The sequence below is a fragment of the Caenorhabditis elegans genome, chromosome X, assembly GCF_000002985.6.
Source record: "Caenorhabditis elegans chromosome X".
NCBI lineage: Eukaryota > Metazoa > Nematoda > Chromadorea > Rhabditida > Rhabditidae > Caenorhabditis > Caenorhabditis elegans.
This window is the reverse complement of record NC_003284.9, coordinates 16,633,352-16,654,520: the sequence shown is the minus strand read 5'-3', so window position 1 is coordinate 16,654,520 and position 21,169 is coordinate 16,633,352. Positions and strand designations below refer to the sequence as shown.

The window sequence follows — 21,169 nt, the reverse complement described above, 5'->3', positions numbered from 1 at the left end:
TCGGACATCTTTCAGTACTTGCGAGAGCAAAGGGTAAATGTACCATCTTGACGACGACTACTTCGCAAGATTCAACCAGCCGTCGTCCTCGTCAGTGCAGTTTCCATCGGAATCGTTACGGTACGGAGGCAGTGGTTTGGCCACTACAACCACGTTTGGTGCTGAAAACGACCCCCAAACTACTCGTTTCCGGTCGCAGTCGGCCGATAATCGAAGATCAGCGTTTCAACATCAGCCGAGAACAATCTCGGAGGATCACATTCCAGAGCCGTGGAATCAAGGACCACTTCGTACTGCTGAAGTGAACTTTCCGTCCCAACAACGAAGACCAGCTTCAACCACGCCCTGGTCGTCACATTCAGAGTACCACTCGTCACATAACCTGTCAGTACCCTCTTCCTTCTCGGAACACCTTCGCGAAAGATCGCCAGCCAGTGGCTCTGCACTTCTCGACTTACTCTCTCGTTACCCGTCTGCACAGCACTCTGTGCAAAACTCACCAGCCGTGCAAGCCTATATCGACAGAATTCACACGGATCGGGCTCCACCGACACGATCGTATACCTATCAATCGTCCGAATCTAACTTTCCACTAATTGAGTATTCAATTCGCCAAGAAGTCCCAAACGGTGTTCGATCGACAACTTCGGTTTATCAAAACGTGGTTCCAAACGGAAACGGATATCCGTCTCAACAAAGAGTGCAAACAACCTTCACCTCGAACGGTCCGGTAACTTCTACTTTTCATCGCGAATACCACAACTCTACCCCGCATCAATATCAGCACTCAAGTTCGCTTGGTGGTCCTCCTCTGCCACTTCCACGAGAGTCGTCATTGCAACAGCAGCAGCAACAGGCGCACCCGTTCGAAAATCGATCTGAGTTTCATCGTCATCCACCGCCGCCGCCGCCGCCATCTTCCTCTTCATCTCATCAATTTTACAACAACGGAGTACCCGCACTCGCCTCAAGTGCGTCGTCCGGAGGTTTTCGTCAACCCGTGTTTCACGACACGGATCAGTTGGATATTATTGCTCAACGTCTCCTTGATGACAACATGAGTCGAAGCACATCAGAATGGAGCAAATCGTTTGAACAGTTGCAGAATCGGTTTCAAAATTTGGAAAGCGATGACTTGTTGAGTCCATCCGCTTTTACGACCACTGGGTCAATGACTTTGCCACGACGTGGAGCACAGCTGCCAATTTCAAAGTCTTCAAGTAACTATGAAATGAATAGTTCGCTTCTTGGAAGAGCGGTTGAACGAAGAGCAGCTGAAGCTCCAGAACAAAGAAAATCCGGAGCATTGGATAATTTCTGGAGTCAAACCATCAGCTCGAGACCTTCTTCGCCAACAATTCAGAGAATTCCAACAAGTTTAACAGCAGCAGAACGACTTCAAATGTTACAAGAACCAATCGACACTGAAAAAAGGTTTACTCAGAGAGTTGGCAGTGGTCAAGGAGTTGCTGCAAGAAAAGCTGAGCTGATGAGAGAACCATCCGTCGAATACACCGAGAAGCCGAGAACTCCATTGAATCCAGCTTTTCCGTCAAATTCTTTCCTAATTCCAAGTTTCAATGAACTGGATAATGCTGTAAATGAACTCTCAAGAACTGTTCGTGGAAATACATTTGGCGGAACAACATTTGGATCCGTGTCACCTGCACCTGTTGTTCACAATGATTCTCTAAACCGACGAGTTGGAGGTTGCGGTAGATTTCCAACAGGTGAACACGCTTTTAGTCCCCCACCAATTGAGGTGTCTAAGTCTCCTGCTTTGTCACTTCACCGGAAGCTGCACTCTCCATCCCCAACAGATGAGGTCAGCGAGAGCTCTTCAGTGTATCAGATTCCAACAGGACTTCCGCATCCAAAACCGAAGCATAATGTGAAAGAACAACTTCATTTAGCTGGAATTCATACTCCTGGCTATCAAATTTCGCGAACCATGTATCGAAACGGACCGAACTTCCCGGTGCCCTCGACCGGAAGTGTTGCCTCTCGGATCACAGAATTCGAAAAACGACCAGGCACTCCCGTTGTGCAACTCTCGACCACAACCGTCAAATACAACGAGCATGTACCAGTTGCGGCGACCGCTAAAGCTGTACCGCAAACCAATGGCAATATGAGTCCACGGAGCGCGGTGTTTCGTGCCAAACCAGTCATTCACGTGGACATGGGCAGCACATATCAGCACTCGTCGCCGACACCGCCAATCCGTCATATTCAAGTGCATTCGGTTCAGAATCAGAATCATCAACCACTGCAAAATCATCAAAACCACCAGTCCTACCTTGGGAAAGAGCAACATAATCACTACCGTCCACAGTATCAGCAGCAGCCAATTAAACAACACGACATTGCGACCCATTCGATTTTCGACTTCAAATCAAACGTGAGTATTTTTTAGTTCTTTTTTTAAATCCTGATCTTCAATTTCTTATGAGACTGTGGGGTTTTGCTTGGCAAAATCTTGTTAGTGTACTTTCAATCATGTGGGAATAGTGCAAACAACCGCGAAAAACTATCGGGGCTTGTGTTCGGAGATGAAAAAGTATTCTGGATCTTGTTTTCGAGAGAAATGACAGTTTTTAGAACGTGTGCTCTATTTTGAGACGATTTTTGATTGCTGTTTCTATTAGTTGGTTTTTTTTTCTCAGACACCAAAAAATACTTACGTCAATCCTGAGAATTGCACCTTTCCAAAGTATAAAATAACATGTTTTTATAACTCCAAATGTAGTTTTTCCCTTATCTCTGTTTAGTTTAGGTGATCATTTCAATGAAATTTTTTTTTCATTAAAATTGTAACTTTCAAATTATTTGTTAAATAATTTCACAACAATTTTCTGCTTTGTTTTTGGACATTTTCGGAAACGAATACACATTTCTATGACGTCCATTCTCAAGAATTCAGTGTAAACACAAGTGTCAATTTTCGCTGAATTTTATTGTTTCAACTTTGCCTTGTTTGTCATGGAATTCCAGAATTTTAATAAAATTCGAAATAGAGTAGTTGAAAAGTACGATTTTTGATTGATTTTCCTATCTCGAGAAAATGTTATTCAATTCACCTTCAATGTTTTTTTATTACTACAAAGTACGCAAAATGATCTCAAAAACCAAATTTGCATAATGATAATACTTGAAATGTTTAAAAAAAATTCAAGTCCGGTCTGTAAAGGAAAATTGCTCACCTTTGATTCTGTTTTGGAAAAAAAGTTTTTGGAAAAATAATTCTCAACTCAGCTGTTGATTTACGTACATAAATTTTTAATATATCAATTTTTTCTTAGTAATCTCAAATTTCAACTGTTTCTAAGTTTCAAATCGCCATATCATTTTTTAAAAAGCAACAAAATTCTTTAAAAGTCATTTTGAGTATTTCAAAAGTATAAAAAGTGCTTTCAACATCTTCGTTATTAATTCCAATTTGTAATAAAAATTTTCGAAACATCTCAATAAATTATTTAGTTTGACCTTATCACATTCTCCTAATTTTTCAGCAAATATGTATTTAATCCTGTTAAAATTATGATGTTGTTAATCTAATTTGACTTTCTGATCGATTTGTTTTTCCAGGCTAAGCCCCCAAATAATTCAGAATTATTTATTTGGCTTCCCGAATATTTTCGAATACACACACTTATTACCAACGGCTAAAATATCAAATGTTCTCCTTGAATGCACGTGCTGCCGAGCAAAAAAGTACTTTGAACGGATAGCGTGGTGAAATGAGATCACCCAACATGCATTTCTTTTTGTATTAGTCCTTAATCCTATGTAATCCTGAAGAATATGTCAAAATGTTTATTATAATGATTGAATCCGATTTTCCTGTTTTTGTGGGCATTTAAGAATTTATGAATATGAGGCTTCCCCTTAAATGTTTTGAATTTCTGATTTCCAGTCTGTTTTTCCATAGTTTTTTGAGATCGTCAGAAAAAAACTTGTTAAATAGGCCCTGCAAAAAAAGTATCTCAAAAATTGATGTTTATTAAACTGAAAAAAAATGTCGATCTGAAAATTTTCCAGAAAATTATTTTACTAATTTTAAGACACAAAATTAGTTTTTCTTTCAGATTTTTTTTATAGGCAAACTTTTTGAAATGTCTTGAAGATTTTTCAAATTTAAGACTTTTGTTAGCTAACACTACCAAATTAAGCAGATTTTCACATTGCTCCCATATTTAAAATAAAGTTTCAAATTTCAGTTTTGACTTGAAAATTTTCGGAATGATTTTATTTCATGTTCAGAGAACCGAAATGTTTCTCGCTGAAATACTTTTTTGTAGGAACTAGAATTTGCGAGACGGGAACTTCAAAACTCAAGCTTGAGAGTTTGAAATCAAAACCATAAATTCAGATAATAAAAACATTTTAACAAAATTACAACTCAACCTAACGAACATTGTCTGGCTAGCCAGATGATGGTTTTAAGGGGGACAAGCGGCCGAGTCTAAGTCCCCGCGAACGATTCCCGCCCGAGCCCTTTTTATTTATTTTTGGAGGCAAATGTGATGCTGCTTCTCGTCCTTACCTCCCTCCACCTCCCCCAACGCTTTTCTTGTTATCATGTACATTACGATCAACTACCGTTTGTCTTTGCAAATGTTCCTTCTCGTTTAGAGCCTAGTTTTCAATGATCTTTTATCGATGTAGGAGCTCCTGCGCGCACAAATGCTCAGGCTCATAAAGTCGGTCGGCTGGCTTCTGCCTCCTCGGCTTAAGCTCACTTTATTGAACTTTGCCCTACGCTTTTGGTGGAGCTTTGATTCGACTTTTCAAGATTCAGCTTTTCGCACGATTAACTTTTCACGTTTTTCTCGCGAACTTTTTCTCCTTTTCTTTCCGCTTTCATTCTATTATCCGGGGCCATCTCTTTTCTCACCAATGACGCTTTTGAACGAGGAATATTTGATGATAGAAGATAACACTTTCCGTTTCTTGAATTCAACTTAAGAATGTGTCCAAAACGGTTGTTTTTTTCCTCCAGCCAGAATTGTGAATAATTTTTAATTCTGGGTGCTGTTTTTGTGAAATGAATTTTCGTTCAAATTTTTTTTCTAATTATTTGATAAAACGTTCAACTTGAGTATATTCCAATTGTTTAACCATTTTCTGAATTTTTCTAACTTTTTTCAAAAAGGGAAAAGCTAAGTTATAGAGCAATTGTGTTTTGAAACAGTTTTTTTAAATTTAAAATAAGTTGACACCGACTCCAGAACGTACATTCATAGAAAAAAAAGTTTTTTGGAGGGCAAATTAATGAGCATAAATGTCATGCTCCTTCAGCCCAGCCATTTTTGTACAAAAACCATTTTATATTTTTTAATCAAAAAATTGTTCTTTTCATTTTCAATCTATGATCGCGCTATTCAGAAATATAAACCAAAAAAAAATAGGCAGCCAATTTCCATACATGTCAAAATGGGCGGCTAACGAGGGTGCAATGAGGGGGTGGAGGAGCTCCACAGACCTCGTTCTCGTGATGAAGCAGATCGAGTATGCAAGACGCCAACAATCCCATTATATGCATAGATAATATGATTGCAACACATCTTCCAATACGTTTTGTGTGAGAGTGAGTGAGTGTGTGTAAAGGAATAAAGAGCATTTCCGCGTTGTTGGAAGAGGAATAAGAAAGAAATTTCCAAAAACTCATCTGCAAGATGCACAAGTGTATGTAGTACAGCTGACCCCTGGCGTAAACTTTTTTGTCCCCGTTTTCTTTGATTGAGATTTTAAATCCAACACATCTGCACAATGTGCTCAGCGATCTAACACACTCATCTAGCACACTTTTCACATGTTTCGTTCGCTGAAGATTATATGTGATATTATTACTAGTAAAATCTTGTCGATCAAAGCATTTTCAAGGGGACTTGGAGTTTTTAGTACTTAGCACTAAAAGTCCGACATGTACTGTTTTGTTTGCTAACTGGAGCAAGAATTTGTAGTGCTAGATAAATGTAAGGGACTTTTTTGAAATCAAAAATTATTTCAGCATAACAAAAAAGTTTTCTATGATAAAAATCTTTGATCTTTCTCTAGAATTAAAAAAATGAATCCCCGATTTCCCCAAAAAAAGGGGATTCCAAGAATTTTCAATTAACAATATTAACTTTTAAAAAATTCATCTTTCCAAAATTCTGGATTGTAACACGAATTTTAGTCCTATGTATTTCTGTAAATTAATTACATGAACAAAACAATTTAATTATTTTTTTGCTCTCCTTTTGAGGATATCAATGTAAGTATTAGCAATTTTCAGAATCGAGAGTTAACATTGTATTGTTAATTTTTTCTGTACTTTTTTTTTCAGTACAATGAGAATATAGTTTACGATAAATCGTTCACTTTGGTTCGTTTACATGTACTTTTCCGGGTTGGTATTTAAGCAACTCTAGCATAAAACCATTTGTGGCAAGGTTGCCCAGACTTTTTTTTTGGAACAGTTCGCCACATTAACACCACTGACCGTGATGCATTAACCCTTACATGTACTTTCTTTTTTATTGTCTCCAAAAATTGTTGAACAGCTGCTCCGTGAGTTGTTCTTTTTGTCATAGAACCCCATTTTCATTCAGTTCCTCTGAAAAGTGAGGTTCTACTACTAGTTATCTATCTTTTCATCTCCCAACCAATTTTCCTGACATCTCGGCTCCTATCACCTTGATTTACTAGTTTTTTGTTGACTTGTGTGGGGTGTCGCACAAACGATACAACAAGAAAAGTGTCAAAACCCAACCCTAGATTTCCGTATTGTTGGAAGATCTATATATTGTGAAGACAAGACTAAAATCGCCTTTTATTTTGTATTCAAATGCAAATCTCCTCTCTTGTCAACGTCACCGTTCTCACATCAAAATCCTCCCTTTCTGATTCGCAATATGTAACAGCTAACGGCTAGTAGCTACCAATAGGTGAACCGGTTTTATGTTTCACATGCCAATGTACTTATTGATAAGTAATAACTAAGAACTAATAACTTTAACCCCTCTGAAATAATGCTTTACTTTCTTTTTTTTTTAGAAAAATGTTTTCTGTCTCGGCTACTTTCCATTCTTGACCTTCCCATTCATCGGGCGGAAAAAAGTGAAAAAAAGCAATGAAAATTGTAACAGTGATAATAACAGAAAAAGAGAAGCAAAGCGATTTGGTAGTGCGTGCCAAACACTCTTTGTGATTGATCTACGTCTTCCTTTCCCCCCCCCCCCCCCCTCATCTTCTTTCACTTATCACTAACGACATCATACCATAGGGGCCGCCGTCATTTATCACTTCTTCACAGTTTTGACCATCAAAAAACCGTTTTAATGTGTAAAATTTTCATTGAGGAATGCCAAGTTTCAAAAGTGCATGTGAAAAGAATAATTTGAATTTACCCATGAACTCAGACATTTTGAATGAAAAACTAAACTTGAAAGTTTAGATTTCAATTATCAGATACCAGCAAAAAAATTTCACATCAGGAAAGTGAACTACCGTATTTCCTCTATTAGTATTGCGCTCGACTATTTAACTTTGAAACGTTATATCTTGGTTTATTTTAAATATATCAGTATATTATTGACTACGAAATGATAGAAAAATAACTTTAAAAAATTTTGCTAGTTGACAATTTTTAAATTGGACAAACTATGACTGAGATATAAGCTGTCAAAGTTGATTAATGGGGTGCAATACAAATAGAGGAAATACGGTATCTAAGTAGGTACACGACTCGTAGGAAAAATACTGTAACGAAAAATACCACCTCAAACTTATGAACTATTATATGTTGGATCTAAGTCAAACCAAATTTTATGAAAAACTTTTTGCTACAATTATTTTTCCTGCAAAATCCTTGCGACCAACAACTCGGACTTTTGTATTCTCAACCTTCTCAACTTCGTCCACACACACACACACACACATACATTTGCATAGAGCACCGAGCACCTATGATTAGAGTTGAGCATACAAAAGCGCCAGAGTGAGGGAGACCGGTCTCCTCCATCCATCTCTTGCCCCCTCACTGATTTTGGCCCCTCTCATGAATATATGACTGCCTTCCCATTTCTCGGCGCGGAATGTGGCGCGGCACACACTTTTTTGCCGTATTTACGCTACGGTTTCAATTCATATTGTCCCTTTTTTTCTGCCACCGGAAGTTGTTGTTTTCTTATCAGTGTGCGCAATTATGTTTCGGATAAGACTCTGCATCTCCCCCATCAAACATTCAACAAATGTTCTGAATTTTGTTATCTGTTTTGTGAGTCACAAAGTTGTATACTATGCATACGTATGTATTGGAGAAGGGGGCTGAACAAGTGGAAGAGTACAATTTTCAAAGTGAGCGCGGATTGCCATGTTTTGTATAGGCATACCGAAGAGGAATCTCAGGAAGATTGTGTTTTTCTCTGTTTTCTGTTTTTTCATAGCTCTTCTGTCCTGCTTCTCCCTTTTTCCTAATTTCTTAATTTTTTTTTAAGACGCGGAAGTGTGGGGGATAACTAAGAATCAAAATGTTTTTTCTTTGCGAATCTCTTGAATCTTTTGAAATCTTATGAAAAAAAATCTTGTCAGTTTTTGGATAGATACAAAAACACAAATGAGAACAAAAATCATCTCACTGATTTTTTTTCTGCAAATAAGAGAAAAAAGCAGAGAAGAAGAAAAAAAAGGAAACCCAATCACATTAAGTTCTAGTTTTTGTAATGCTTCTTGGATGATTGAAGGTTTGAAAAATTGAAATTTGCTTCTTCATTTTTAGTGCTTTTGTACCATACTGTGGTTTTCGAATTCAACTCAATATTTGAACTGTAAAGTTTTTCACTAACGAACACTAAAAAATTTTTTAATTATTTTTTTTTAATGCAAGCTTTTCTTTCCTTGTCATTTTTTAATATAATAAGAGCTAAAAAAAAGTTGTCAAAAATACAATCTATCTGAAGAGAGTGTGCGGGAAGGGGAGAGTGCAGACATTCTACTTGTCAGCGTCTCCTCTCCCCCACACACTGTCTATGCAAATTATTGTCAGCGGAAACAAATCTAATTTTGCAGAGATTATAGGCATGTAGGCAGGTAGGCTTTATTTTTTTACATTAAAATGTATTTTCTTGAAAGCTTAACTTTATAGTTTTACGCCTATATCTCGTTAGTTCTATAAAACTATACCTGATCAGTAAAATTTGAATATATAAATGTCATTTTACGGACAAACACCCTTCCGCTTCTACAATACATAACTATTCAACTTTGTTTCTCTATTTCTCACAGTTAGAGCTATCTTTCAAGTGGTTTATGATACCTAGTAGCCTCCGAAGTACAGTGTGTTTGTAAGCACACTCAATCAGATTACAACAGAGCAATTTGTGTTCCGGTAATTAATGGTCATCACACGAAACGAGAAAACTGTCGGGTCTTACGTCACACAAATCAAGGAAATTTTTGAAAGTTTAAGAGTGATAAGGAGAGAAACAGAGTTGTCTACAATAAGTTTTGAAGCTTAGTGATGAGAAGATGAGACGTTTGCCTTCTGTTATCACTGACATAAACATAAGTTTTCTGTAATGCAATTTTGTGTCAACCGTATCTAGAGCTTCCCCATATGTGCCAAATGACTTTACCCCCCCCCCCCCCTCTTCTTTCTGTTCCGCCGTTTCACTATGTTTGTATTCAATGTAGTTCTCAAGGGTCGACATAATACGTTAGTTAAATATTATAGGTTTGTATAGTCGGTATCAATCCTCTTTAGGACGTATGAAGTTTTAGAACGGCAAATATTTTTATTGTTCTACTTTTCGTGCCGATCATTTGCATTTTGTTGTTTAGTTTTTCAGTTTTTCAGTATAAAACATCATGTACAACCTTTTTTTTATATATTAAACCTTTACTTAAGTATTATAACTGACAATTTTGCTGAAAATGGTAATTTTAAATTGGTTAAAAAACGTCATATTCTTTTCTTTTCCGTGATCCTCTTTTTTGGCCAATTTCTATAACCAAATCAAATCCTACAAAAAAACACACCATCACATTAAAAATTGGCGATTTTTTATCTACTATATACCTATATTTCCGCTTATATACAACGCACTTGGTTTTTCTCCTTTCACTTTTCCTTGAATTTTGCCAACTTGTCCGGAGCAATCTGGAGAATTTGAGAAATTTCGCAATTTTAATTCAGATAATTTGGTGTTGTGATAAGAAAATATGAAAGTTTTGCTTGATTCTGCAAATTTTCGAGTTCCGTAAAATTTTATTAGCCTTCATCATTTTTCTATTTATCGACAGATATTAATTTGAGCCGTTTTCAATATATTAAATCCATATTCTCGTTTATTAAATATAAATTGCATTCTAATTAAATTTTTTTAAATTCCTATGTATTGAAATTGGAATTTCTTCTACATTGTGAACACTTTAAGCATAATGAATTATATCAATTTAAGCATAAATTGACGTTCTCCTCCGCCAAGGAAACGCATTTCTCGATAATTTCAAAAAACTGCTTATAATAATGATTTTGAGTCATTTAAAATTTCAAAAACCGTCTTTTTATAAAATGTTTGTTTTATAAAATGTTTGAAACAATTTTATCCAATGGAAATAATGTGTTAAGTTCTAATATTATGTTTGAATAATTTTTAAAATTTTGGAAAAAATATGAGTTTTTCATTTAATATTAACACGCAAATTAAAATATTTTTAAATTAGATTTTCCAAAGCTTAAGAATAAAAAACAAATGTTGAATTTTTCGAACAAATTTGTGTGTGTTTTTTTTTAATTTCGCTTATAATGTTAATGAAAAATATACTATTTGTTTTGTAAAACCGAAAAATTCTAACTTTTCGTTATTTTTATTCTTCTTCTTCATTTTGCTTTATTTTCTTTTGATTCGTAATCCATATTATTCCTTTCCACCTTCTTTCTCTCCAACTTCCCGAATCTAGAATTACATCATCCAGGTAGCACACTGGAGGGGCCTAGCCATCTGGAGTCAATACGTCCTCTGAGCCTGCTGATGGAGGAAGAGGGCTCCAGACGTCGGCCCAGCGACGCGGTGCTCTGCGAGTGCAGCGTGCTGGCCGCCCGAAGGACCCGCGCCAGGTCTCGGACTAAGGCGGTCGTCGTGAACCCGCGAACGTCGTCGCAACGTCGGTTCCGCCGATTTATCGAGAGCATCGTCAGAAAAGTGTTTGATACACAACGCAAATCACCGCGAGATGTAAGTTGATTTTTGTCTTGAATGTACATAGACTGACTCCTCTTTGTTTTTTCAACCCCCCCTCCACAACCGCAAACCATTTCACTTTTGCTGTTTCCGTCTGACTGGCTAACTGCAGTGTTCGGCAAAAGTGTAAAGTCAAATCAAAAGCGCTCCCTCGTTTCTTTCTCTCTATATCTATCTCTATCTCCCCTCAACTTCAGACTCTCTATTCCAGATCTCCTCTGCTTCTTCTTTGTCTTGTTTCTCAAGTCAAGTCAAGGGGGGAGATCCGATCCCCGTCTTTTTCTATATATCTTCTACTTCTATATTGCCATCTGTTTTCTGAGGGCTATTCACGATTCTCCCCCTACCAATTGTTTGGGCTTCATACTTTTTGAGCAAAATTTCAAAAGAACCTATTGAGTGCGTGTCAAAATTAAGTCCACTACTATACATTCGTTATTTTTACCACACTTAGTCGGTGAAAAATGTGATCGAAATATGCAAGCTATGTCGGCTCCCAGAAATCTCCGAGTTTGGCGCTTGTTAAGAAATCGAACTGTAAGTGTTCAGATAACTGGGCAAGAAGCGTAAATTCTGGGTTTATAGTTAATTTCTAGATTTCAAAAAAAAAAAAAAAAGAATGCCTGAATATTTCAAAAAAAAAAAAACGGAGCCACTATATAAATTTGAAGTTGAAAATTATAGGAAAAAATTTTTTGGGAATTATTCAGGTTAAGAGAAAAATATTTTAAATAAATTTATCCATATAAACCCTATTTCCCGTTTCAATTATATAAACTTTGATCTTATAAAGTATTGAAATATTATAAAAGTCTTGGGAAAAACAGGCAAAACCAAAAATTGAAAAAAAATTTCAATTGTTTTGAAAAGTTTAAAGGTTTTAATATTCTTTGGTTGGTTTAACATATAAAATCCACAAACCATTTCAAGATTTAGTAATTTTAAAAAAGTTACCAATCAAATTAACCCCATACCTAATGATTTTTGTTCATTTCAGAACGTATCCGCCGCGTCGGCCACTCAAATCCAAGCTGATGTCACTCCAACCAAGTATGTTTGCCTCTTTTTACCGCTGACGAAAGAAAGAGTTGTACCTGATAACTCTTCGATTCACTAGAGCTGAGCAAATTTGAACAGCATGGCCTACATAGCAAGGCTGACTGACTATCAACAATCAGTGAACAGTGTTCAGTGAAAACCTTTTTTCTTTTGTTAGAAAAAATGCAGTTTGCTAGAGTACGCGTAAGCCATTCAAAGTACACTTCTCTCTTCATTTTGACTTTTTGCTACGTGTGAACAAATTTAGTGGTAGTTGTTTGCTCACTCATTTCTTCTTACGCTGAGATCCAAGCTCCAAGCTCCAAGCTCCAGCAGAGCCGTCCAATAGAGGGGGTAGACAGCAACAGAGGATGTTTTTCACCGCGTAGGATGGATTGAAGGAGATGATGATGGTGACGCAAGAAGAAAACAAAGAAATGAGAGGGGGGGAAACAACCACTAAACTTATCACCTGGCAGTGCGAATCAACTACCGGAAGTTGTCTGATCCGCAATAACATTTGAAAATCATTTCAGAAGTGCACATCCAGCCGAGCTCAATGTTGTTTCACCACCCAAACGAACTGCGTCGGTGCCGGCGTCTAGGTTGAATTTGAACGGGACACTTGACAGTAATGGAAATTACGGAAGGAAATCAGCATCTCAGTCGGATCTCAATTACTCTGCGGAGCTGTCGGTCGCTGCTCCAACTAGGCACGCAATTCCGGAGTTGGATTTAACGTTTGACAGTTATAATGACGAGCAGTACAGGCCTACTCCAAAACCAACACAAGTGATCAGTAGGCCTCTTCCACCAAAACCACAGGCGCCAAAGGAACCGTAAGTAATATATATATATTTTTTAATTTGTCAGATAACAAAATGAGGAGCACTATGTACAGTTGTAATTTGTACTGTAATTTGTAGATACAAGTTTCACATTTCAAAAATTTATGCCTTGAATTTTATTGAGTAATAATCTTTTGTGGTCCTAGCTTAAAACTCTGTGTATTTTTTGAATAAAAAACTTAATATTTAAATACTATTCCTTTTTGGTATGTCAAAGCAATTATAAAAACTTTCAAGTTTCTTGAATATCATAATTTACACTCTTGGAAACAAGCTATCAATTTTGATTAAGCGTCACTTGAACATTGAAATAAACGGAACTAACATTTAAAAAAACTTGATATCTATTCAGAATCTACTACCCACAAGGTAAACCGGTGCCACAACTGCAAAACGACACTGCTTTACGGCGAGTGTGTGAAGTCTTCCGATCAGTTCCCAATCAAAAGGTGGGTGAACCTAATGACATTAATCAATGTGCCAACATGTTTTATAGTGTACACTCGAGAACATGCCAGCAGTGTGCGAGGCTGCAGGACTGCCAATGTACTGGAAGATGCCCGTCTTCTTAGCAATCACCAACGACGAAGACCGCCTGGCAACGCAAGTTGACTTCACCTCGTGGTGGAAGGCGATGACATCTGTTGCACATGATGAAGCTGCTAGGTTAGTTTTATTGCATTCTCACACTATCCTCAATCAAAACTTCTTCAGATTTGTGTACACACTGACGATGGGATCCAGAAGTTATCTCCAGCCAGAAGATTTTTACGAGATGCTCATGGACGTTATTCATACGCATCCTGGATTGGCGTTCTACAGAGATGCAACCGAATTCCATGACAAGTATTGTCAAGTTGTGATGACTAGAATATTCTGGAACGATGCACATTCCTGGTCGGGAAGATTGACAACGGAAAGGTTACGAAAGGGAGGTGTACTTCAAGCGATCAGGAATTTGCAATTTGATGATGATATCAACAAATCCCTCAGATATTTCAGGTATGTTTTTATTATGACATATGCTGGGGAAAACGATTATTAATATAAGTATTAATAGTTCCTAGAAATCGGATAAAAAATTCACTACATTTCATAGCTTCGCGAGTACATGTAAGCATAAAAGTATTCGATAGTTATGTAGTCGCATTTCAAAATTGTTTAAAGTTTACAGGGTCTTTTTTTCAACTTTAAGAGCAGAAATAATGTTTTTAACTCCTAAAAATGCAACTTAATTACAACTGTTGAATTACTTATAATTTTTGGAAAGGGTCGAGTACGGTCAGTGGGAAAACGATCAAAATCTATTTCTGTGATTATATTCCTACATTGTAGAGGTTCGAAAGTTTAAATTTTTCATGAGAGTTTTCAAAAAATGACACAAACTCAGCTTTGCCAGCTTTTTGATTAGAGTTATTTACAAAAATTTTCATTCAAGATAACTTCCAATTTGAGCAGTTAATTTTTTTAGTTATGAACATTTCTACGTGGTGTACTGTAAATTCTGGGAAATCGACTCGGATCATGATCTCAAAATTTCGAGCACCGACTTGGCTCAACACGCTGGTGGAGGTAAAATCAGATTTTCTTTTTTTTCTTGAGATCTAAATTTTTTAATTTCAGCTCTCGTACCTATGGTTGTAGATAGAATATTTTCGGGAGCAGTTTGTACCAATCCAAATCGTGGGCAACCAGTAGAAGATATTGGGCTGGCAGAGTTTACACAATTTTTGCTCGCCGAAGAAGATAAGACACATCCAACGAGGTTTGTTCTACAAATTTCACAACAAAAAATAATAAAAATCAACATTTCAGTATCGAATACTGGTTCCGAATCTTGGATTTAGACGGCGACGGTCTTGTGACACTTTATGACATGGAACTATTCCATACTCAAGTACAGAGAAAGTTAGCCGCCGAAGGAATCGATTCGATGGGATTCGCAGATGTTGCTTGCCAGCTCATCGATATGCTCAATGTGCCCGGAGGTGTATCCGCATTTAGGCTCAGCGACTTGAAAAAGTCTTCATTGCGAGGAAGGTTTATCAACACCTTCGTGAACTGGAGGAAGTTCTTCGCCCAAGAAACAAATGAAGGATCAGAGTCACCAAGAATTGAAGACGAGGGAGGTCAGGAGTTGACAGAGTGGGATAGGTAGGCGAACTGGAGGGTAGTGGAGGTATTTATTGAGTTGGCTATTTCAGGTACTGTATTGAAGAATATGAAGCAATGATGGAAGATGATCAGGCTGATGCTGAAACGATGTGAGTTTTGTTTTTGAGGAATCACATCATTGAATAAATAACCTATTATAAAACTCGAAAAAAAAACATTTGATACTTTGGCAAATGCCATTATAGTCATTTAGTGTAATTAATTTGATGCTCCAAAATTTAAAAAAATAAAAAATGTTCAAACTGATTCTTCAAACTGAACTACCAATATAAATAAAAATGTATAGGATTTTCCAATATCTTTTCCAAGGTTTAAATAGTTTTTGAGGAATGTACAATCAACTTAGACTATTTCAAATTCATAATTTTGAATTTCTGCCACCGATAAACTATAAAAAATTGAAAAGGATCCTGCACTTCATAATAAAAAACAATAAATTATATTTTCAGAAGCCTCAATCTGGAAGAAGACGATGGTCGTTCTAGCTTAGCCTACCATGATGTTCTCTGATGTGCCATAACCCACTTCAAAGCATATCGTCATCGAAATAAACAAAAGGGTCTCCAAATGTACGGTCATCACTTGAAAGTCATCAAATTTTTTTTTATTAAAATTTCTATTCCCGTCATACTTGCAAATCCATCCTGTCAATCAAATGTTCTGTAAACTTTTGTTTTCCTTTTCCATTAATCTTAATTATTAGTCTTGTTTTCTCACTTTTCTCATGATTTCTTCATTCCCCAAATGTTCACGAAAATCCTCCTCCTCTTATGTTATCAACAACAGTTCATTTTTGCATAGGTTTATCAGATACGCTGTTGATAAACGTGCTCTCAAAAATACACAATTTTCTTTCTAGAAGAGAATCATACCTTTTTGTCCCAAAACACAGACACACATTTTCTCATGTTCAAGAATTATTTATGTTTCTCATCAAATTTCTCATTCACGGTGCTATGCTTTTGAAACAACATTTGTTTTTTTTTCCTAAAGATTTTTAAACATTACTTTTTTTTAGAAAATATTTTAAGTTTGTTTCATAATATTCAGACAGCAAGAGCTTGAAAATAGCAAACAAAGTTGGCTAGCTGTACGGAAGTTAACAAAAACTGCAGTACCTAACCAACAGCGGTTTTTTTTTCAAATTTAAAATGACGGGAGAATCAAAGGTAGCGTTACTTTTTTCTTTCATAAAACTGTTCAAAATGGTCATTTTTATCACAAAATACTAAACAAAATAGGCTAGCTTGTACGGAAGGTTGTTAAAGAAAATTGCAATATTTGACCAAGAGCATTGTTTTCTCAAAATTTGTGATGACGGGTAAATCAAAGGGAGCCGTTTTTATTTTTATTTTATAAAACTACTTCGCCTAGATTTCACAATTTGACAAATCAAAACATTATTTATAGCAAACAGTAGGAAAATTTATCATCCATCAGAAATCTAACAAACAGATATCTTAATAACTGGCTCACAAAAAACATATGTTTGTGAGAGAAACTCTTGTCCGCATAAATATGGGCCACCCTGTTATTATGTAACCTCAAACCATTTTAAAAATTTCTTAACAGTTCATAACATGATAAATTCAATTTCAAATAATCTATATCTTTGTGTTTTATTCATCCAAACATAGACTATCAACAAACAAGTCCAGAAAAAAACTATGGAATCTTTTTCAATTATAATAAATAAAAAAACATACAACACTTAAAAAATAGAAATGAATCAACTTGTTGATAATTAGAAAAGGAGAGAAGAACGAACACACAAAGTTTCCACAAAAGCGAAGAAAAAATAAGCATTTTATACAGAAAGACTTTTTTCAGGAAAAAAGTGAAAGAAAAAGGGGAACATTGAGAAAGGAGATGACCCGCGAGGTGTAGTGCTAACTACGATTACATTTACAGATACTTGAATTCAAAATTGGAGCATAGAGAAGGAAGTTGGGGGAGAATATCACCGTTCATCACATTCATCGAATCTAGTCGAGTCTATCTGATCGAGATGGAGAGACTTTAACCCTGTACAGTGTCGTAGTAGTCGACGTCTGTGTCTTTGTTGTCCGCCGTCGTTGCACACTTGTCGGTTGCACAGAAATCGGCAGAAATGTGCAGCATGTCCTGGAATATTGAGTTCGTTTTGGGCAAATATCAATAATTTGAAATTGGTGTCGACAGAAAATCCAATAAACTTTTAAACAACACTAAAATACATTTTTCTCTAGAAAAACTTGGTTTGTGCCAAATTTTTAGCGGTAAGTATTGCCCTAGACATGTACACTATTTGACAGAACTCAAAAATAAATATATACAAATATAACCGAAAGATATTTTGAAATATGTATTTTTCAATATTGTAGGGTTTAAACTAGGGCTTCCATCAGAGTGAGGCGCGAAATGCGGGCCTCACGCCAACGCCGCCCGCCGCTGCGAGTGTGCAATGAAGTGCAAAAGGTAGTTATTTGAAGCGGCCGACACGTTTGGGGCTCCGCAGCTTAGCTTGAAATGAGTAGCTTAGTGTGTGCGCAACGTGGTACATAGAAGTAGTTGTTTGGAAACGGCCGACACATTTGGGGTTCCGCGCCTTACAATTAGACATTCGAATACTTGCGGCTTGATTGACACCGTGAGGCCGGTGCGGCGACAGCTGAGGCGGGCAGAGGCTCCGTTGCGGCGACTTTATTGGACTTCTAGCTTGAACATGCATATGGGATTTAGATTTCTCGAAAAGGTGGCGCAAGCTGAATTCTTGCCACTTGTTGGCTCGAAATAAAACAACTTCCAACATTTTTTTTCAAAAATTTTATGATTATATTCAGTCATTTTAGATTTAAACTAAAAACCTTTCTTTTTAGTGGAACACCTACTTTTGGGAAAAGTCAAATTGCAAAAATAAACTACCTACATCTTCAATGCTGACATTAGCTGCTTGTTGAGTGTAATCAAACATAATGGGTAATTGAATTCCACTCTTTAACTTCTTGGCCATATCTTCATTGAGAATAAGTTCCGTTAAGGCATTCACTAAAAACTCCAAGGATCCCTCATCAATTCCATCAACTAATGATGCAACCTGGAAATGTTTCATAATGATTCATTTTCTAAAAGAAAAAAGTCATTACATCTGAAACCTTGAACTTATCAATTCGCAATTCTCCGTGCAAAACGAAATCTTTGAACGATGGCTTATCCAGTTTCACTTCAGCGTTCATCGAGGCGGTAAGGAAGCGGCGGCTGCGATCTTGTTGCTGGAATTGTTGTCAATTGTTGAAAGGGAAACGGGGAAAAAAAATGGACACTCATAATCATTATCATGATGGTTTGAATAGTGGTCATATCCCATACCTGTACAAATGCATCCACTCTACTGTCGATGTAAATGGTCATGTTGTTCTTTCTAAGCACCACTCGTGGATACGACACTGTATGCGACTTGATCACTACTTCTCCTCCAGGGAATCGAGTTCCGAGTGCTGAATACAGAGTAGAGTAGTAATAAAAATTTTTGCATTATTGAGCAAATTATTAAAAAAGGCAAATGACATCAAAACTAATTCTTTAAAATTCCTAAATTTGTGAACTGCTTTTTCTAGTTCTTCAAAATTTCCAGATTTCTGCTGGATTTCAAATTTTTTACTCTAACCCTAATCCTTATTTCTCGAACATTTCTTACCGGGGAACAGCGTTCCAGCGCAGATATCTCCGGTTCCACAGTCTGTCTTCAGATACCCAACCAACGCGGAATTATTCGTGGCCTGTCGACTAATCTCGTAATCGAATTTTCTGTACTGGTCCATCCAGAAAAGAAGCGAACTCATCGTGTAGTTGGACAGATAAAAATCAATCATGTGTCCCGAATCGGCAGTTGGAACTTGAAGTGGAGGACTACGGTATGGAAGGCGGAAGTCGTTGAGACGAGTTCTTCCTGAACCTTAAGATGATCAATGTTGGTAAATGTGTTAGTCATATGGATTAGGAGAGAGCGATTCACTTACCTTGTCTCAAAATTCCAAATGAGTTTCCACGATGCTTAAGGGTAATGGCTTGGCTCGAGAACTCAACAGGTCCTGAAATAAAAATTAAAAATTAAAGGTAAACTTAATGATTAATTAAATAAAATGATTAACTTAATGATTAAATTTTTTAATTTTAATATATTATATTGCGTTTTCGAAGTTCAATTTCACCTCCTCGTCTTTTTACTTGGCATACCACCTTCCTCTCTTTCTCTCGCGCTCTCTCACGTTTCTGAGAGGTCTTTTCTCTCTAGCTCACTCTCCCTCCATTCCCACTGCTACATAAGCGACCTCTGTTTCTCTCGCTTTCGGCCTGCGTAGTATAGTGGTTAGTACTCCACGTTGTGGCCGTGGCGACGCTGGTTCGATTCCAGCCGCAGGCAACTCCTTTTTTGCAGTTTTTTGCTTACCGAGAAGTGCATAGTTGATGAAATACTGCTCGAAGAGAGATGCACTGAGAGGGGTGTTCATGATTCGATTAGAGAGGACTGGCACGAGTTCGGCATGGAATGAGGGGCAGACAACCTGGAAATGGAAAAAATTGTGTTGAATATGCAAGACAAATTTTTATTCAAAAAAATTTTCAACGACTTACCTGCTCGACCGTCTGTCGGATAAAATTTTGCATATGTGGAATATAGTTAGCTAAAAGTGCGGAATCAGCCTGGCTAAACTGCAGTTGTAAATTGTTAGCAGCGACTTTGCAAGTGATCAAGTCAGTTTTCAAGTGACCATCTCCATTAACTCCGGTCCATAGAAGAAGTTCGACATTTGTTCTGAAATTTTTTTATTCACTCAAAAATGATAGACATCAATCAGTTCATGTTTCTTTTTTATCTTCGAAAAGTTGCTTGATAAGCACTTTCGATTTTCTATCAAAAACTGAAAACTTTCACAGCTTCGCAGCCTTTTAAACTATTACACCAGGTACTATCACTCACTTGTCAAACGACAACGGAACGTTTCCTGTGATTTCACCTTGCGTTGTCAATAGACTAAAGCTTGCCAATAAGGTGACATTAATGTTAGTTCCCTGAAAAAAAAATAAAAGTTAAAAAGGCGGCGGCTGATCAAGCTTCATACCGTCCATGAGACACCCTTCTGTGGAACAATGGACATGGAAGAATCAAAGTAGAGTTCATCGAAGGAGATTATCTTGGATGATCGCAACGTGAAGCGTACCTGGAAAAATTTGAATTATAAGTTTTTGAAACAGAAGGATTAACTGCAGTTCAGGCGATGGGACTAATTAAGTTTCCCATTTTTAAATTCTAGGTACAAGCCAGTTATTAGAGAACTTTGGTACATTTCTGAGTATTTCAAGAAAAATTCGGTCAAGTTTTTTATCGATTTCGGTAAATTAATAGTATCCCAAATGATATTTATATTAAAAAATGAGAAAATTGAATTTAAGCTAAAAAAATTGATTTCGAAGCGTACAAGTATTATAGAAATAGTATAGAATTTTGGCTTCACTTAACAACTTAAGGTTCAACAGAAATACCAAATTTTAGATTTTGTAACGTTTTTTTTTTAAATTTTCTTCAATTTTTCCAAAAACCTACCTGATTTGTCAATGGAGCAGAAATATTGAATTCTAACCCATCTGAATTCATGAACTTGACAACTCTATCTTTAAGCTGATCCGATACAATACTCAATGCTTTTTTGTTTATCCTCGTCACAAACCCAGGTGATGTGCCTTCTTCCGCAAACAGACTATCTGAAAAAACCGAAATTAATATAATGTTATTCTCCTACAAAAATGCAATAGTTCTCACTTGCAAGGCTCTGTTGTTGTGTGACATTGCTCAACCCGAGTATGACAAGTAACACCCAAATCATCAGATCTGAAAATTTG

At 36.7% G+C, this 21,169-nt stretch overlaps 2 protein-coding genes and 4 non-coding genes across 10 annotated transcripts in view; 2 read left to right on the top strand and 4 right to left on the bottom strand.

Moving 5' to 3' along the window:
• Positions 1–16,888, top strand: part of F43B10.1 (EF-hand domain-containing protein) — a gene marked incomplete at its 5' end in the record, with an annotated part of 25,191 nt that extends 8,303 nt beyond the window's left edge. The window contains 11 exons of one of the 4 annotated variants that reach the window (NM_001348609.4): positions 10–2,401; positions 12,226–12,278; positions 12,803–13,105; positions 13,467–13,563; positions 13,611–13,780; positions 13,829–14,116; positions 14,586–14,686; positions 14,738–14,879; positions 14,930–15,268; positions 15,319–15,378; positions 15,739–16,494. In NM_001348609.4, coding sequence (NP_001335569.1) covers positions 38–2,401; positions 12,226–12,278; positions 12,803–13,105; positions 13,467–13,563; positions 13,611–13,780; positions 13,829–14,116; positions 14,586–14,686; positions 14,738–14,879; positions 14,930–15,268; positions 15,319–15,378; positions 15,739–15,799 — 3,978 coding nt within the window. In that variant the 3' untranslated portion in view covers positions 15,800–16,494. Of the gene's footprint in view, positions 1–9; positions 2,402–10,962; positions 11,223–11,452; positions 11,766–12,225; positions 12,279–12,802; positions 13,106–13,466; positions 13,564–13,610; positions 13,781–13,828; positions 14,117–14,585; positions 14,687–14,737; positions 14,880–14,929; positions 15,269–15,318; positions 15,379–15,738 lie in introns of those variants that run through there. The other 3 variants (NM_001270347.4, NM_001270348.4, NM_001348608.3) reach the window with 3 other exon arrangements.
• On the bottom strand, positions 7,185–7,327 carry C06G1.7. The gene has a single exon (NR_131743.1). It is a non-coding gene; the product is annotated as an Unclassified non-coding RNA C06G1.7 (non-coding RNA).
• On the bottom strand, positions 7,990–8,187 carry C06G1.8. The gene has a single exon (NR_131742.1). It is a non-coding gene; the product is annotated as an Unclassified non-coding RNA C06G1.8 (non-coding RNA).
• C06G1.10 lies at positions 10,933–11,082 on the bottom strand. The gene has a single exon (NR_131741.1). It is a non-coding gene; the product is annotated as an Unclassified non-coding RNA C06G1.10 (non-coding RNA).
• Positions 16,889–21,169, bottom strand: C06G1.1 (Lipid-binding serum glycoprotein C-terminal domain-containing protein). Of its 2 annotated transcripts, none has more exons than NM_001129626.5 (12): positions 21,090–21,169; positions 20,874–21,031; positions 20,392–20,490; positions 20,250–20,341; positions 19,904–20,084; positions 19,719–19,833; positions 19,288–19,359; positions 18,966–19,223; positions 18,638–18,765; positions 18,415–18,540; positions 18,198–18,365; positions 16,889–17,413 (listed from the first exon to the last, which is right to left on the bottom strand). In NM_001129626.5, the coding sequence occupies exons 1-12, from the start codon at positions 21,151–21,153 to the stop codon at positions 17,309–17,311; spliced, it is 1,566 nt and encodes a 521-aa protein (NP_001123098.1). In that variant the 5' UTR covers positions 21,154–21,169; the 3' UTR covers positions 16,889–17,308. The 2 variants fall into 2 exon arrangements, with proteins under 2 accessions (NP_001123098.1, NP_510689.1); NM_078288.9 differs by having other exon boundaries at positions 16,896–17,413; positions 18,966–19,217; positions 21,090–21,158.
• Positions 19,620–19,691, top strand: C06G1.t1. The gene has a single exon. It is a non-coding gene; the product is annotated as a tRNA-His (tRNA).

Excerpts from the sequence above, each read along its gene's own strand:
- C06G1.1 (NM_001129626.5), bottom strand. The coding sequence starts at position 21,153 with ATGATTTGGGTGTTACTTGTCATACTCGGGTTGAGCAATGTCACACAA. Across the intron at positions 20,491-20,873 it reads CTGCTCCATTGACAAATCAG|GTACGCTTCACGTTGCGATC; the intron begins GTAGGTTTTTGG and ends AAATTTTTCCAG. Across the intron at positions 18,366-18,414 it reads ATAAGTTCAAGGTTTCAGAT|GTTGCATCATTAGTTGATGG; the intron begins GTAATGACTTTT and ends AAACATTTCCAG.